This window comes from Convolutriloba macropyga, unplaced genomic scaffold (assembly GCF_964194025.1).
Source record: "Convolutriloba macropyga unplaced genomic scaffold, txConMacr16.3 SCAFFOLD_2722, whole genome shotgun sequence".
In the NCBI taxonomy this organism is placed as follows: Eukaryota; Metazoa; Xenacoelomorpha; order Acoela; family Convolutidae; genus Convolutriloba; species Convolutriloba macropyga.
The window spans coordinates 7,880-24,202 of NW_027453066.1; the positions used below are offsets into that span (position 1 = coordinate 7,880).

The window sequence follows — 16,323 nt, forward strand, 5'->3', positions numbered from 1 at the left end:
ACACCAAAATTTTTATCCAAATTATGAACTCGGTCGCACCGGACCCCTGAACCCGACCTAAGTCCCTCTGGCCCATACCTGTCTGGGGTAGAAGATCTCATCTTGGGGGTACAAATCTTTGTGTTTTTATGAAGCGTTTCTACACCACGCTTAATACTTATTGTTTGTGTCTTTTTGAGAGCATCAAGACGTCATTGTGATGATACGCAACAAATTTGAAGAGCACTTCTCGAAGTCAAGCTCAAACATTACCTCGCGAATTTTTCAAAGTTAAGAACTAACGATTGATCTTCTCAGACTTGGCGACCATCTCCTCAAAAGTGAGATCCTTAGTCATGTTGATATGGACAAACAACTCTTCCAGTTCTGGGATCTCGAGAGTCACTTCAGTCGAGAACTTGTCAACTGCCTTGCGCATCTCTTGGAACGTCACCTGAATGTAAGAAATTGACCAATCAAATGAGGAAACCACCTGTAATTATTTTGACTTGGAACATGCAAGTGAATGCTTTAAAATACCCAATTCCAGAATTTAAGATTAACCTATATGCAGTGCCAGAGTTTAAAACTGCTAGCATTTTGAAATTTTGCATTTTTGCAAGTGTGTGTGTGTGTGTGTGTGTGTGTGTGTGTGTGTGTGTGTGTGTGTGTGTGTGTGTGTGCCCCAAGCAAGATTAAGAGCATCCGCTAAAAAGCACTTTGAAGATCTTACTTATATCTGGAGTCACTATGTGGTTCCCAATTCATGCCAGATTTTCTCAGTTACGTCATCAGAGTCACGCAAACCATACTTGCGGGCTTGAAACCATACTTGAAGGTGCTTGCTAATCTTGAAACATTTGTTAAATTAAACATAAGCAAGTTACATTAGAAGCAAGTTGCCACCCAGGTCGAGGTGGACAGACCGAAGTGACCTCTGATCAGACGATCTTCGAGCGCACACATGATCCCGCGGTGCGCTCGAATTACATGGTCTGGAGAAACCTTCGAGCGCACCTTCGAAGAATCTAAGAAAGAGAGAAAGATTGATAATACAGGATAAAGGCACAGGAAACAATATGTAGATTCAAAACCCTGTTCATATAATGTTACAACTCAAACTCATGTTACCTTTCCTCGGTTGTCGTTGTCAAATACTCGGAATGCTCTCCTTAGTTCAGACTCAGTGCAGGGATCCTTGATGACTCCGTCAATCTCCTTCAAGAAGTCTGGGAAGTCGATGTCGTCCCCGTCCGTCCTTGACCTGTCCAGAATGCGCTGCAGTTTACTCTTCTCCACATGTTGGCCCAACAACCTGAACAAATTCGCGTTAGCAGTATTTTATAATTGGATCTTTTCCGTTTGTGCCCCTTGGTACGTTGTGAACCCCTCCCCTGTTACGGATCATGTACCATCATATAGTAAATAATTATGCCAAAAAATATGACATATGCGGTTAAGAGAATCAAATAATATGCACCTAGTAAGATCGGAGGAGTATTGGGGGGGGGGGGGTTGGGGCGAGTATGGGGGGAGGGGGTGAGTATTGGGGGACATAAGGAAAAGATTCTAGTAATTGCTATTGATGGTTATTAACCATTTTAGAAAACATTCTTTATTGTATTCAACGCAGCTTCTGTTTTCTGGATCAGAAACTGAAATCTTTGCCAAAAACTGCGCGATTGAGGGAAACTTGATACATCTTGCCCAGGCATGCAAATTTTTAATATTGTTAACAAAGATTGGGATATCTTGGCATATCTTGATAAGATCTTGGTAAAAGCATAATTTTGTGGAACACATACAAAGATGGTGCACGTTTGCACAGATCTTAACGTTTTCTAGCAAAATAATAATACTTCAAGTTTTTGCTGAAAAACAATTATAGTTTTCTTTCAGAAGAAAAATGTCAAATTACGAAGGGAATCGGAAGCTATAATAATCATCAGCGCCATTTGTCATTTTAATTCCAATTGAAGTCGATTTTATTGAGGATTCGGCAATAAGAGAATTTGAAAAGAAAAAATTTTTCATATGATTTCAACCTTAGCCTCTAGGAACCTTAGCATCGCCGACATTACGTTCATCGTTTGATAATTTTTCTTTATGCATTACTGTTGATAATATATCTTCATCAAATCAATAGAAAAATGTCGAATCCTGTCAATCGCATATATTCTGAAGATCTTATAGAATGTTTAGAACTTTAACAAGGACGTGTTTTTGTTCATACCACGATAATTGTTGATGGTTATATTTCAGTTTTCGCTCTTGCTATGAAGCAAAGAGGCAACTTCAAACCTCATTAGAAGTTGAAGGTCAGACAGGTCAATTTTCTCATCCTCCAGAACTTCAGTGGAGTGCTGGCCCATCTTCACAATCGAAGAGGCTCCAGACAGCTTCCTCTGGACCTTCATATCCACTGGCACGGGCAGAGAGGACATCTTGATATTGTGCTTAGCTAAAGTTAATTGGATATAAATCAGAATACATAAATACGACAACCGGAACAATGCAAAAATCGCAGCCGAATGAAAGACAACTTATTGTTCCGACCCCTCTTGCGGGGGGGGGGGGCATATATTCAAATGATTTTTTGTTCAGTCAATTTTTCGACCGATCGATATATTCATCGTAGAGAGTTGTGAGTGGTACAAAAGGTCCAAAAGGTCATTAAAAAGCTCGTCCAGCGTAGATTATGGAATTAGAAATATTTTCTTGAATTTCGTTTTCTAAAGCGAGTTATAGATGATTTAATTTTTTATGAATATTAGACTAATTTGCCTTATTTTTATTCACCTTTTCCGGAACTTTTGCCAAGTTTTTGTCAATTTTGCTATAATTTGTTAAAATTTTTCAGAATAGTGTTGTGGATATTATTTTTAAAAACAAAAAAGTTTTGTTGAATATTTTGATTTTTTTGGGCTAAAAACTTTGGCTAAATATTTCAAAATTCACCATTTTTCATCAAAATAGCACAAAATAAGCTTCTTAAGTGCACTTTGATTAAATTTGCCGGAAATACACACCCAAAAACCACTACCTTTTTCTTTGTAAACTTACAAGGGGGGCTCTTCCTACTTCCATTTTTGTTTAGAGTGCTCTGTAATTAAAATTTGCCGTTTTTTTGCTAAATTTACTCGTTGATTGTCAAGATGGCCGCATTTATTTTTGATTTTTAACAAACAAATTTTCTATATCTACAACATTCGAAAAATTAGAAGTTCCTGATGGATGAAAAGCATTAGCAGGGCTAATTTTGGAACAATCTTGGGTTGTTACAATCCAAAAATAATTCAGACTGTAATCAAATGCTCTTTTAACAAAAATTGTTTATATCAGCATAAAAAATTGAATAAGGACAGGTCTTGATGCCCTCATATAGAATCACATGTAATCGTAAACCTGGGGGATGTTTTCAGTTGATTTCTTATGGTTTGCATTACTCTGAAATTAATTGTTTTTAAAAAGTATAAGCGAAATTTTTACCGTTAATGTTTTTGTTCGTTTTTGTCTAATTGTTACCGAGCCTTTTTATGGACTTGTCCCATATTATTTCTAACGAAATACATTTTATTTTGTTTAGTTTGGGCTTTATCTGACGCCATTTTGACTTTGTTATTACGTTTTTTATAAAATGGACATAAAAATTACGTTTTTTATAAAATGGACATAAAAATTACGTTTTTTATAAAATGGACATAAAAAATTTGGACGTAATTAATTTTTGTTGTTGTTGTTGTTTGGTTTTGCTGTTTGTTCGTCTTGACTCGATTTCTTGATAAAGGCAGAGCTCATCAATCTAATCCGGCTTTTTTGAATCTCCTATGCAATTTCCTTTGGAGGCTATATTTTTTATACACCAATTTTTTTTGAAAACTACTTAAATTTTGGGGGTTTTCTATCTCTTCCTCATTTGGTAGACAATTATGACAAAATTGAGGATGAGCGGGGTCGGAACCTTATGTGCAATCGCACATTACCGAGCCTCCTTGTTCAAAGTATATCCAGAAATAAAATCATACACTATTTTAGAGACCATGTTTGACGCGAGTGTTGGCCATGACAACACATATGGTCTATTTTAACGTGCTCCGGAAATTTGATTGGCCCAAATTTTGCGGAAATGGACTTTTGCTCAACCCAAATAGCATGATCATTTTTTGCTCTTTGTCAAAAGTCCACGTTGGATAATTGCTTGCCGACAAAATTGAATAATTGAAAATTGGCCAAGCTATCGTCAAGTCAGGAGTCAAGGAAAACTCTTTTGCTCAAAATTTTAAGTTCAAATCTGTTGTTAACTAATACTTTACTGTAAACCGCAGGCATGCTTTTTAAGCTGTTGCAATTCTGAGGAATTCTGGATTAAATTTAAAAAACTGTTTGCACTTAAAGTTTGATATTTCTTGTTTCTGGAAACGAAGCAAAACGAAAAAAAATGAAAAACGCCACAACATTATTACTTCTAATTAGAAACCCATTACAATTTACGGCTAAGACCCAATGGCAACAACTAGTTCATCTTTGAAACTCAATCTTTTCTTAAAATTTCTTATTAACTTTACAACTATCTTTAAGTTGGATATGCCTGCTTCACTATTGTTTAGCGTTGTTGCTTGAATGCGTTAGAAATTAGCTAACAATGTAGCTAACCTTTTTCTAGTGTTTAGGGCCCTTTCATAAGATAATCACAAAACGTCACTAAATAATTGCTTTAAACATGAGTAGTTTTCACAAATCTTGTCAACATATAAAGATATAATGTCACAACTCAAAACCTTGATAAAATAGCTTTCAATGTAGGTCAATTTTGCACGCCATAGCAAACTTGAATAACATGGCAGAAGTGGAGACCATGTTTTAAGCAATTAAAGTCATACACTAACTCTTACTATGATATTCAAAAGATTTTCGCAATTTCACAGTTAAATTTTTATTTCATATTTTAAAAGACCATATACAATTTTATATGACAGCTAAAAAAGCATAATTTATTGTGCTATGACAACTACCTGTTCCGACCAACTTTAGTGGGGGAGGAACTATAGGCTGAGGCTCAGCTGAAACTCAGCTGCATTTTTTGTTCAATCAATTTTCGCCGATCTATATATTCATCGTAGAGTGTTGTGAGTGGTATCAATAGAAAGCTTGTCAAGCGTAGAATTTCCAAAATAAAATCGGATTTGTCTTTTTCTGAAGAGTTGCGGAGTTTTAAATTTTTGTGAACGTTAGACTCACTTCCCTTGTTTCGTTCACAAATGTATACATGCAAATACAATAACATAAATACGAAAAAGTTTCAGCGAAGAGCTTACGGTTTTTCGGCTTCTGCTTTGTTTGCGTAAAATTATGCGTGAAGTTTCGAAATCTGCCTGTTTTCAATATTTTTTTGGGATGTTTTGACTGAGTCACATTTATTACATGTCAAATTGACTTCCTATCTAGTAAAAGTCAATTTACTTAAAATTTCTATTTGAAAGCTTGTTAATATGTATGTCTTTTAAAAAATCCCAAAAATTTAAACCCTTTTTTGAGAATTGCCACTTGAACACTTATCTCTGCCACCTTTTAGCGTACTTTCAGCGGAAAAGTAAGTCGCATTCTCTTTTGAATGAATTTGAAGGTAGTCTTCATTGCTGGTTTTTCTATTAAATAATTCTTTTTGGCATTGATACTACGAGTTTTCATATCATTTTCTTTGTTTGGGACAATATTTTATTGACTTTTCAGTTTTTGCCTGTGTTCGTTCTTTTTTAAGTTCTGTAATTTTCTGGATAACGACAGATTTCACTGATATTGCATTGGGGTATTTATTGAGGCATTTAGATTTTTCACCTGAGAGCTAATGGTTTTCGTGAGTATGAAACTAACTGTTTTGAAATAGTATAAACCTATTTTATTTTTGTTTGTTTTCCTACTTGTTGAGTATTCTCCATAAAAACAGATAACATATCCTTTTGGTTTATTTTAGGTCAATGGGTTGAGTTTAGATTTTAACTCTTGCTAATTTGACCTTGTCTCAAGTTTGTTTTTATAAAGATAGCCATTGAGTTTTGTTCGTAATTAATGTTTTTGTTGTTTGTCTTATCTCATAGTATCCTTATTGGCCGTTTTCATCAGCCTTCGCGTGAGTCATTCTTTAGTTTCTATAGTGGTTTTAGCTTAAAGTTTTTTTAAAAAAAGATTGCGCCAATTTTTTCGAACAATGTACGAATTGTTGAAAAAGCTTTGTCTGTTCCTCATTTGGTGGTCAATTAAGCGAAAAACGGAGTTGAGTGCGTTCAGAACTCTATGGGCGAACGCACATTAACGAGCCTCCTTGTACTTTTTTCAAATGACTTTCGTAATTATTTGATAAATTTTTGATAATTTTCATGCTAATAACCCCTTCAACACTGGCGAAAATCCGACCGTTGGGCCAAAATATGAACATTAACAATATTGCGCTCAACGAGTGTTGAAATTTCTCGCAAATTTATTAAGTTTGAATTACATTATAAACACATTTTCTTTGAAGAAGGCAGTGAAAATCTAACTTTCACTACTTAATCTGCTGTATGAGAAATTTAAAATATTTATGCCTTCATTTTCTTTAACTGTGAAGTTTAGCGTAAAGCAAAATTCTTGATAACATTCTCGTTGAAAAATCATTTAAATATTTCTAGACAGCTTAGATATCTCTAGAAGTTATCTCTAGAAAGTTAATTAAAGGGAATGAATCCAGCTAAAATCTAAAAACGCACATACATCTTCGCCAGCCAAAAGTACAACTTTTTCTTTGTGGATCGAAATATTTTTGAGGTAGCCTCGCTGTCTTGTTTTTAGTAGATCAGAATTGATCAAATACAGCAGTTAATTTTTAAACCGAAACACAAATTACTTTTGCAAAAATATAAACTGCAGCATTATCTAAGAGGCTGCGTAACCTTGCTATCTTTTCTTGCAATATTCTGTTGAGATTTGTATGATTGTACGATGCTTTTTTGCAGGAATCTTGAAAGATTTTGCCTGAACCCCACAAAGATCAGCGTTAAAACCGGAGATTTTTGAAGACAGGCGCTAATATTGGCGCAGTCGTTTAATTAACAGTATTCTAAGAAATAGTGCAAGTTTCACACCCTGAATTCACCCCTAATTATAGGTGATCATGGTGTACTGCGTATTCCCCTCCTATTTATCGGGGAAAAGATTGTAAGAGTGTAATTTTTAGAAATTAAATTGTATTTACACTCTTTTCTCCACTCTTTTTACACTTTTTGCGGAGAGTGTAATGTAGGTTGGACTGATAAAAAAATAATCTTTTACACAATTACCATTATAACCAAATTGAAACGGCAAACTCTAGTAGAAATTGGCGCTATGGTTAATGCTCAAATTGAAAGTAATACGTACGTGAGAGTGATGATGGGTGGATCAATCCTAATTACCTCCTTGCACTTTAATTTTTTTTAAAATTACACTTTATAATTACACTATTCCACCCTTAATTAAGCGGAGAAATAGGGTGTAATTTTTTTTACACTCTTTACACTCTTTTCCCGTTATTTTTGGCGAAAATCCTGAGCCCAGCGGGCGTTGTTTTTAACAGCAGCAATAGCATACCTCCATTGCAAAGCTAATATTCATTGTGAATTGTGAAAGAACACTAACATCAAACTACAATGAGCGATGCCAGTTTCCCCAATTTACGCATTATAACCATGAAAACCAACAACATAACGAGTCTTCCCCACTTTGACTTCGACAATATCAGGTTTAGAATACGACAATGCCCTAATCAAAAATGATCTAAAATTGTGACAGGTGTGAGAGGGGGCAATGTGGGAAAGAGTATAACTAACTACTGACTTTACACCACTTGGTAAAGACTACCCGGGTTGACCAAACTTACAAACCATAAAACAGACCATATATGGTCCATTAAACGGTAGGTTTCAAAATTACAGGTGGCCTTATGGTCTGTTTAGCAGCCAAACCAAAAAATTTCCACGATTGTTGTATGTTTAGTAAGCCTCTATAAAATCCACATATGGCGTTTTATTGTTGGCAAATTTTTTTTATGGTAGTGAACCTGGGTAGTTAACTATACTCTACTGCACTACGAGTCAACTTACTATTACGTCTACTTGATGAGGCGGCAGATGCTCCCGTTTTCACCAGGAAGTCTGCAAATTTCAGTCAAGTTTAAATTTCATCTCGGACCCGAGTGCCATAATAAATCAGTACTGATTGATCATATTCCATTAGTAAAACGTTAAATCATTACTCTTAATAGTAACATTAATAGTGTCCCAAGGGTAAAGTTACTTTGCATCACAATCAGACCAAACGCAGCATTTCTTATATGAAACTCTCATGAACATAATGATCATAATAAATGTTTTTTTTTCAATAATAATAAAGTCAAAGAAATTTTGAAAGTTTTAAAAAGGAAATTGAAGATTTGCATGACGGCTCAGGAGCATGATATAGCGTTTTTTACCCTGGAGAAAACAATGTACAACCATTAACAATCAAGTTTATTACAATAGCAGGTTCAAGAGTTTTTGAGTTTGAGTTTGAAATTGGGACATGTGCTCTAAACTGTAAACTGTTACTGGGGTACGAAGCCATTTTAAACACCGTAGAGGGTTTTTACTGTCTTTTTTCTGATTGCGATTGAAAGTTGTTGTGTGCTTCTGGCTAGCCGCGTTTGCAGTTATTATTGGTTATTGTTTGGCAGGAAGGTAAGTTTTGTCAGGGAGAGAAAGAAAAAATAGGTAAGTAAAAGTGAAAAAAAGAAATTGAGTTAAGCTAAAACTAGAAGAAGGGCTGAGCAGCCATCAGCTATGTCTGTTTACTAAGGACAGCTGCGGCACGTGGGGGATCGAACTCCCGCTGTGTTTTTTTTGCATTTCGTATACTGATGTGTTGAGTCAATATACACACGTTTTGGCTGAAAAATTGCCATTACGGTACAATTTTTGTTCGTTGTTCATGGCTAAAGGATATGTCTCAAATTGAATTGAAATGAAAGTTGAATTGGAAGGATTGAATTGAATTGAATTGAAATGAATTGGATTGAAATGAAAGTTCAAGTGGAAATGTATACGTAATTGAGAACCTGTTAAATCAAGTAATCGCTGATTTTAAATCAGTAAAAAGCTGATAAGCTTGATTGTCAGGTATTTTACCCAATGAGAAAGTCCAAGGTGCTTTTGCAATTGCCCTTTGGGCATGGCCTTTTTTCTCTATTAGACGTAGAATTGACTCAATTTTGTTCTTTTGTGCGCGCTTGATATAGTCTTTTGCCAGTCGTATCTGCATGTTTCTTATAGTAGCTGAGTTATATTCTTCATGTAATTTTTGCACGCTACACCATCGACGTTTCCTTGAAAAAATTCTCAGGACTCTATTTTGGGCTTTTTGCATAATAGAGATAACCGTTTAAAATTGGTTGAGCCAGCAAGCGTTTGCATGTAAAAATAAAGGCCGGATCCAGGACTTGTACAACAGAAGTAAACTTTCCTGCTCAACATTGAGGTTGCTTAGACGCCACAGCTGGAAGAGTCGCTTTTGTGCATTGGTTGTGTTGTCTTTACGATGTTAATTCCAGTTTAGGTGCGGCGTCATGGTTAATCAATAGAACTAGATGGTTCTCGCTTCTTCAATTTCTTTTCCGTTGATGTTTTGGCTGAGACTTTTTTGTCTTTCTGAATTGTTTTTGAATAGCGTGTACTTTGTTTGTGCGGGATTTATTTTAATTTTCACACCACTTTATGAGTATGTTATGTGAAGCTTGGAGTTTGCCTTGTTTTAACCGACTGGACTTTGAACTGTAAAAAATGCAAAAGCATCTGCAAACTGAGAAATTTCTGCTGGAGTTTCTGGAATGTTAGCGACATAAATTAAGAACCATATGGGCCCCACAACACTACCCTGGGGGACTCCGACTGCTGGTAATAATTTCTCGCTTCTTGTACTCTTGATTTTGACGAATACGTTTCTTTGTGAGAGGAAAAAATTCACCCATTTGAAGATGAAGATTTTCTTCTGTATTCTCAATTTGTTAAGGTTGTCAATCGACCCTAATCTCCAGACTGCAAAAAAAGTTTTTTCTACCTTGAGGCAGACTTGTCTCACCATTTCTGACTACTGGTATGCTTGACATATATGCTGAGTCAAAACCTTGAGGTTATCGGTTGTGCATCTGTTTGCTCTGTATTCGCTTTGTTGTGGTCCAAAGACTTTGTTTGCTTCACAGTGTTCTAGGATGAGATTTTAAAGAACAGTTTTATAGACCTTTGCAATGCAATTGGTAGGGCTAATTGCTCCTTTTTTCTGCTCTCTTCCTGTCTTTTTGAGGATGTGGAAGCATTGTTACTTGTGAGTTTTCCGAAGGCATGGCACGTAAGAATTGCTAATTGAGAAGGAAATAATTCTGCATATGAAAGCTTTACGTTTTTTGGTAGCTTCAGTAGCTGATAGATTTTTTTTGTCTGGCCCGGGACAAAATTTATTTGTATCTTTCAAAATTTTATTGAACTCTTCAACGTTTTAGAAAATGTGTTCAGTCATTTATATTGGATCGGTTTCTAATAGAAGTTTTGTGTTTTGTTCTGTCTCAAGAAAATGCTTCTGTAAATTTTCATATTCGTATTGGTGTTCTTTCTTTGTCTCACGCAGTAGATTTTTGAGCATTTCACACTTTTCATGGTCAGTCACAGCAATTTTGTATTTAAACGTTATTTGTAAATGTAATTCGCTTCATCATTGTTTATCGTTGGTGATGGTTTTGATTGCTTTCCGAACCCCTTATCTCCTGCTCGTTTCGTTGTTTCTGTTAGCTTTCTATTTTGACTTTCATTCGAACGTTTGAATGTGCCCTTCTGATTTCTTTCTGGACGAAATTAATTTCCCTTCCTTCTCAATCGATAGAAAGTGTCATCGTTTGCAGTTTTTAGTTTCCTCCGTATCTTTTTCTTTTGTTTGATTAGACTTATTGTGTCTGGACTGTATGACATGTAATACAATAAATTCTTGCCTTAGGGTATCCCAATTTGAATATTCGTAGTATTTACGTAGGACGGTTCGATTCATTTATGAATGACTTCGATGAGGTTATGATTTATTTCATTCAGATTCTCTTTGCTTGGATATTCTGGTGGTTACAAGCATGAATTTTTGTAATTGACTTTTGCATGGTTTTTGAACTTCTTGAATTTGACTTTTGCTTTTAAATCGAAATCTGCTTGAAGTTTTAGCTTCAATGAGGTAAGTGTCGCTGAGTGGCCGCTGCCGAAATCTTCTAATACTTCAAAATTGTAAAAATATTAAAATACTGAAAGACTGCAGAAATGTATATCAGCCTCTTATGTTGATTAGATTGATAGGTTGGATAACCGTTGTTCAGTAGTTTGAAGTTTCCGTCATCAGTTATTTCCAGCAGTTTTTTGTCGTTTTTGGTGTTACATATACAGTTCAGCTCTTGATGAGGTGAATCGAAATCTCAACAGATGAACATTTTCTGGATGTTGCTGTCAAAAATTTTAGTAAAACTTCGGTCTTGATTGGGTGAATTTTAAAAATTGTTTATCAAATAGTTTCCAATGATGTATGTTTCCAAGTTTACACCGGTTATCTCTAATGCCTGTCCAATACTGTTTTTTCTTCATACATTTGGTCTGACCTCTTTGGCTTTTATGCCTTTTTTTGTAATGATAACAGACGCATGAAAACTGCTTGCTTTTGCTTCTGTTACAATGAAGTATTTTTCATAAACAAAACGTTTTTGCCATTTCTTGACTTCATTGAAACAAACATGGTCAAAGTTTTTTTTCGTCAGAAACAAGAAAAATTCATGAACTTTGTTTTCTAAGCCACGACAGTTCCTTTGTAAAGTTTTAATATTGTCGAATTTGAAAGTTTTGTTGGCTGCTAGACTGAGTCATGTTGGTGTTAACAGTTTGCATCAGGTTTGTTTTTCTGATATTATTGTTTGTCTATTCTTTCGTTAAACACTCTGGAGGCACTGTTGCTAACGATGCTGATAATACCGCTACAGGACATTGTATGGAAACTGTTTCTTTTTTACTGAGAACTTCAGAAACAAGAACGGTAATCTTGGTAGTGCTTAATGATTGAGTGTTTTGGGTATCTTTTCTTGAAAAGGCACTTGAAAATTTCAATTCTTGTTTTTGTTTGTTTGCTTCGATCACAGCGTTCTGTTATAAGGGACAATTTCTATACACAGTTCCCTGTGAGCTACCACAGTTAGCACATTTTGCCTGTTCTTTTTTATTCATTGCAAATTTTTCTTACTGTGTGTTTGCTTGCAAACGTAGACATCTCAATTCGTCTTTACAATCGCTTGCCGGATGATCAAACTTTTGACATGTGAAGCTCTGTTTAATATGAGGTGATTCTTTACTTGTTTTGCAGCGGTGAAGCATCCAGCCTATTTAAACGCGGTGTTTATTTGCGGCTGTTACATGGTTTGAGCAATCGGTTATCACGCAAATCAGTTTCGTTGGTTTTCCGGTGTCCCTGCTTGTTATCCGAAGCACGTTGATAACATTCATATTATTGTTGCCGAGCAGTTCTTCCTTCACTTCGTTTTTTGGCATGCCATGATGAACATTTACAACTACAAAACTGGGTTTAGATTTGGCTTTTGGCGGAGTGTTTATTGCGTTAAAAGTAGTGTTTGGAAAGACAAGTTGTAGATATGAGGCGTTCATCAGACATTCTCTAGAACTTTGGTCTTCGGGTGGGGTAATGAAGTCATTGTTGTTTGGAAGCTCTCTGATGGAAAACATTTTCAGTTGAGGAAATCCAATTCTCATCGAACGGGCAAAATGAACTTGTGTTGGTCTTGAATTAATCGTTATTATAACTGGTCTGGTTGTTTCAGAGTTGGTTTTTGGATAATTTCGGGTTCGCTTGCGTTTGTTTCTTTCTGGAACTAAGTCTTGCTCATCTAGTGATATTTCGTCTGCAAGGTTTCGTGCTTCAGAGAGAAGTGCACTTAACTGGCTCATTTCGGCCACCGCCGTTTTGGGAACTTGAAGCAAATCGTGTCAGGAAGGCTTAAAGTAAGCTTAAGACTTTTGAAGATGAGGGATAAAACTGCGTAAAAAGTAAAGACTTTTGAGCTTAACACTTTTGAAGATGAGAATGAATCTGGGAGAATAGTAATGGAAAAGTCAGGATTTGAAATAAAAGCTCGGAATTTAAAACCTTGAGCAACTTTTTGTGAAAAATGTCTTTTTATAAAAATCTCACTGCCAAAGGACGTTTCTGTACAAAGTGGAGTACTTGCTTGTGCCTTTCTTATCACACTTTGAGGTAGTCAGCAGTATTAGCGATTTTTTAATATGAAATAAAAAAATCAGTAAAAACCAGACAAAGACAAGAACAAAGCGATCAAAATACCAGCAATATTACCAGTCAATAAACTGAGATTGAGGCAAAATTAGCAAATTATCTAGTTTTTCAACAACTTTTTAAGGTTATGTTGTGCTGACTCTAAAAACAAAGACATCAAGTTGCGGCCAGTGTCACTAAGCGTGGCAGATAGAGGATGACATTCAAAGAGTTTGCTCGAGCGATTAATCGTTACATGATTTTCCCTTTTTAAAAACTCGATTGTGTTAATTACTGTTTTTTTATTGTTTTCCTTTTCCTGAGGTTCAAATTTTTTTGTCAGATTGATCAGAGAAATTTCAGAGGAATCACTATGTTCAGTATAAAAGCAGAGAAAAAATCTTTATGCTCACAAAAAATTCAGAACTTAACATAAATTTTCTATAAATTGTCTAATAAGTCCCATGATCCTCAGTAATGATAATATATAATGAGAATCACATCCGGGAAGTCATATACACTGAAAATGTATGTTCAATTAGGATTTCGTTTCAATTGTGTGAGTAAAAAATCAGTGGCTTGTCAAGGTTCAAGGCTAAAATAAAAAAATGCTCATACAAATTGATTGATAAACTGATACAAAGATGATCTCAGGAATCAAAATTTAAAGATATCTTTCCAAATCATCATTATTCCTTTTAAAAAGCAATTGCTTTTTGAACCGGACTTGAGTCTTAGAGCATTTCAGCGCTGAACCAGTAAATTTCGAGAGCAAAAGTTTAATTCAGTTCTGAAAAATTGCATCTCTAGAATATTTTAAGTTTCTTTATGTGCAGTTTTTCTCCCTCCATTATGATTATTTTGAGGTCATAGCGTTCGCCAATGCTAGATTTATTCTGTATACTCTAAAAATTACTCATGCGCTGAGGTTAAGTTGGCCGGAGCAGCATAAAGTCATACTTTTTTGGTTACAACTGAAACTTACAGTAGTAATATGCAAGCTCTATATTCTTAAGCTAGGTTGTAGTTAATTACCACAAAGCCCATTTAGCTCAGTGGTTATGGCTTGCTACGCAAATTAAATGTTACAAGTACCCACGCGAAAGGTCTGAGAGCATATAAAGCAAACCCTGTTGGCCGGAAATTTTTACTCAAAAATCAAGACTAGCCAGTGTAAGTTGCGACATGAACAGAGTACTGGATATCCATAAAAAATAGAATGTCTTTAGACAGATTCAGTGCTGATTTGCTGTGTCACCAATCTCCGGGGAAATCAATACAAAAAATTTGGAAAAAGAGCTTTTAAACTTTGATGTTTTAGATCAAGATATTAGCTCGACTTTAACCAGTAAGCTCGACCGTGTAATTATAGTCAATATTGGTGCCCTACTAGTCTTTTAAAGTCTTTCCATGAGTCAATGCCTAGGCTTGGGTAATAGGATCTGACATTAACGTTAAACAGATATATTTGAAGTTTTCATACGCAAAGGTCAGAAAGATAAGCATATTTGACACAAATTCCATTAAAGGAGATGAATTAAAATAAGAAAATTGTAACCAACCGTCCAATTCTGAGAAAAGGAGATCCGTTTTGGACATCTGCCCCAGTTCCTCCGCTGCCTCTGCAATGTCACGCAAGTCTTCGTAATTCATTCTGTGCTTGTTCAGCTGTTCCAACTAGTCGTCAGTGTGAGATGAACAGAACTGTAAAAGATCAACTAAATACTTTTTACTCTATGAAATATTGTCCCCGCGATCTGTTCAAGATAGAGTGTTTTACTTGCCAAAAATGACAATTTTTGTAAGATTTGCTGTGAATGTGGTGAAAATTTAATTTTCACCACATTCACAGCAAATCTTACAAATATTACAAATATTTACTAAATTTACCGCAATCTTTATAGAAACTCATCGCTTTTACCCTCATCAGCAAAAAGATGCGGGTGCTTAATGTCAAAAATCTTTACTTTCACAAGACAATATAGATCGAAATTTGGTGAAACTTAGTGTCTAAAATTAACAGTGAGAGTCTTGACAGCTGTAAATATTTTTCACCTCTAATATCATTGAAATGATCACAGAAATTCGCCGCATTCAACGCATGTACCACAAAAAATCTATTTTTTTTGTGGGGGGGGGGGGGTAATTATGTTTCGATAACTGAAGAGTTAATCAGAATTTTTCCTACCTGGATTATACACGAGTTTGTATAGGTATATTAAATTCCAATTTTATGTAGAATATCAAAACGAACTAGCAAAGTTGAACTGAAAATCCAGGATAAAACAAACTCTCAATGGAAGGGTATTAAATATCTGATCTCAAAATAATGAGAAATGCAAGCAAGTTTGACTTCAAGTTAAGTTGAAACAACACTAAAATCAATATAGTTAACTCGATTTAATGGAGCTTTTTGGTGTATGTTAACGACGCTTTTTCGACTTAGCACCGATGCTTCGAGAAATAATTAGTTTTTATCAAAGAGAAAATTCTCGCAGAGTAAAAAGTAATCAAATATGCGTATTGGCTTCAAATGTCGATTTCAAGTCGTTTGAGCTCTGGTAATGTGTTGAAATAAAGTAAGAATTGTGTTGCTGCTTTTGCTAGATAATACAGTTTGTTTAATGAAGCTTCATTTCCGCACTTTTGAGAGAAAAGCAATTTATTATTGTATGCGCAAATCCGCTCAAAAAGGAAAACTTGCAGACACGGGAAAACAGTGGAAAAAGCTGGAGAGGAAATACATGAAATATAAGTAGTTAGAAGTGAATTTAGTAACATCATCAAAAACCAACGATAAAGCTTTGCAAAATGTGCGGAGTTTCATGTTTAATTAGCGATCCTTTTTAAAAACCCCGCCCCGATTTTACAGTCTGATTGCCAAAAATGACCCACCCCAGCCGCGCCCATCCCGAACTGCGATGACCCCCTTCCTGTTTCACACAAAAAATTTTGCCTCCTATTTGTTAAAAAGTAATCAATTAAGAATCAATCATAAAA

At 35.3% G+C, this 16,323-nt stretch overlaps 1 protein-coding gene across 2 annotated transcripts; it reads right to left on the reverse strand.

Annotated features, from left to right (window-relative positions):
* Positions 1-260: 260 nt before the first annotated feature.
* Positions 261-16,021, reverse strand: LOC142358021 (uncharacterized). 2 transcript variants are annotated; one of them, XM_075409492.1, is made up of 6 exons: positions 15,512-16,021; positions 14,886-15,027; positions 8,094-8,144; positions 2,281-2,440; positions 1,111-1,294; positions 261-433 (listed from the first exon to the last, which is right to left on the reverse strand). In XM_075409492.1, the coding sequence occupies exons 2-6, from the start codon at positions 14,974-14,976 to the stop codon at positions 278-280; spliced, it is 642 nt and encodes a 213-aa protein (XP_075265607.1). In that variant the 5' UTR covers positions 14,977-15,027; positions 15,512-16,021; the 3' UTR covers positions 261-277. The 2 variants fall into 2 exon arrangements, with proteins under 2 accessions (XP_075265607.1, XP_075265608.1); XM_075409493.1 differs by lacking the exon at positions 8,094-8,144.
* Positions 16,022-16,323: the final 302 nt, after the last annotated feature.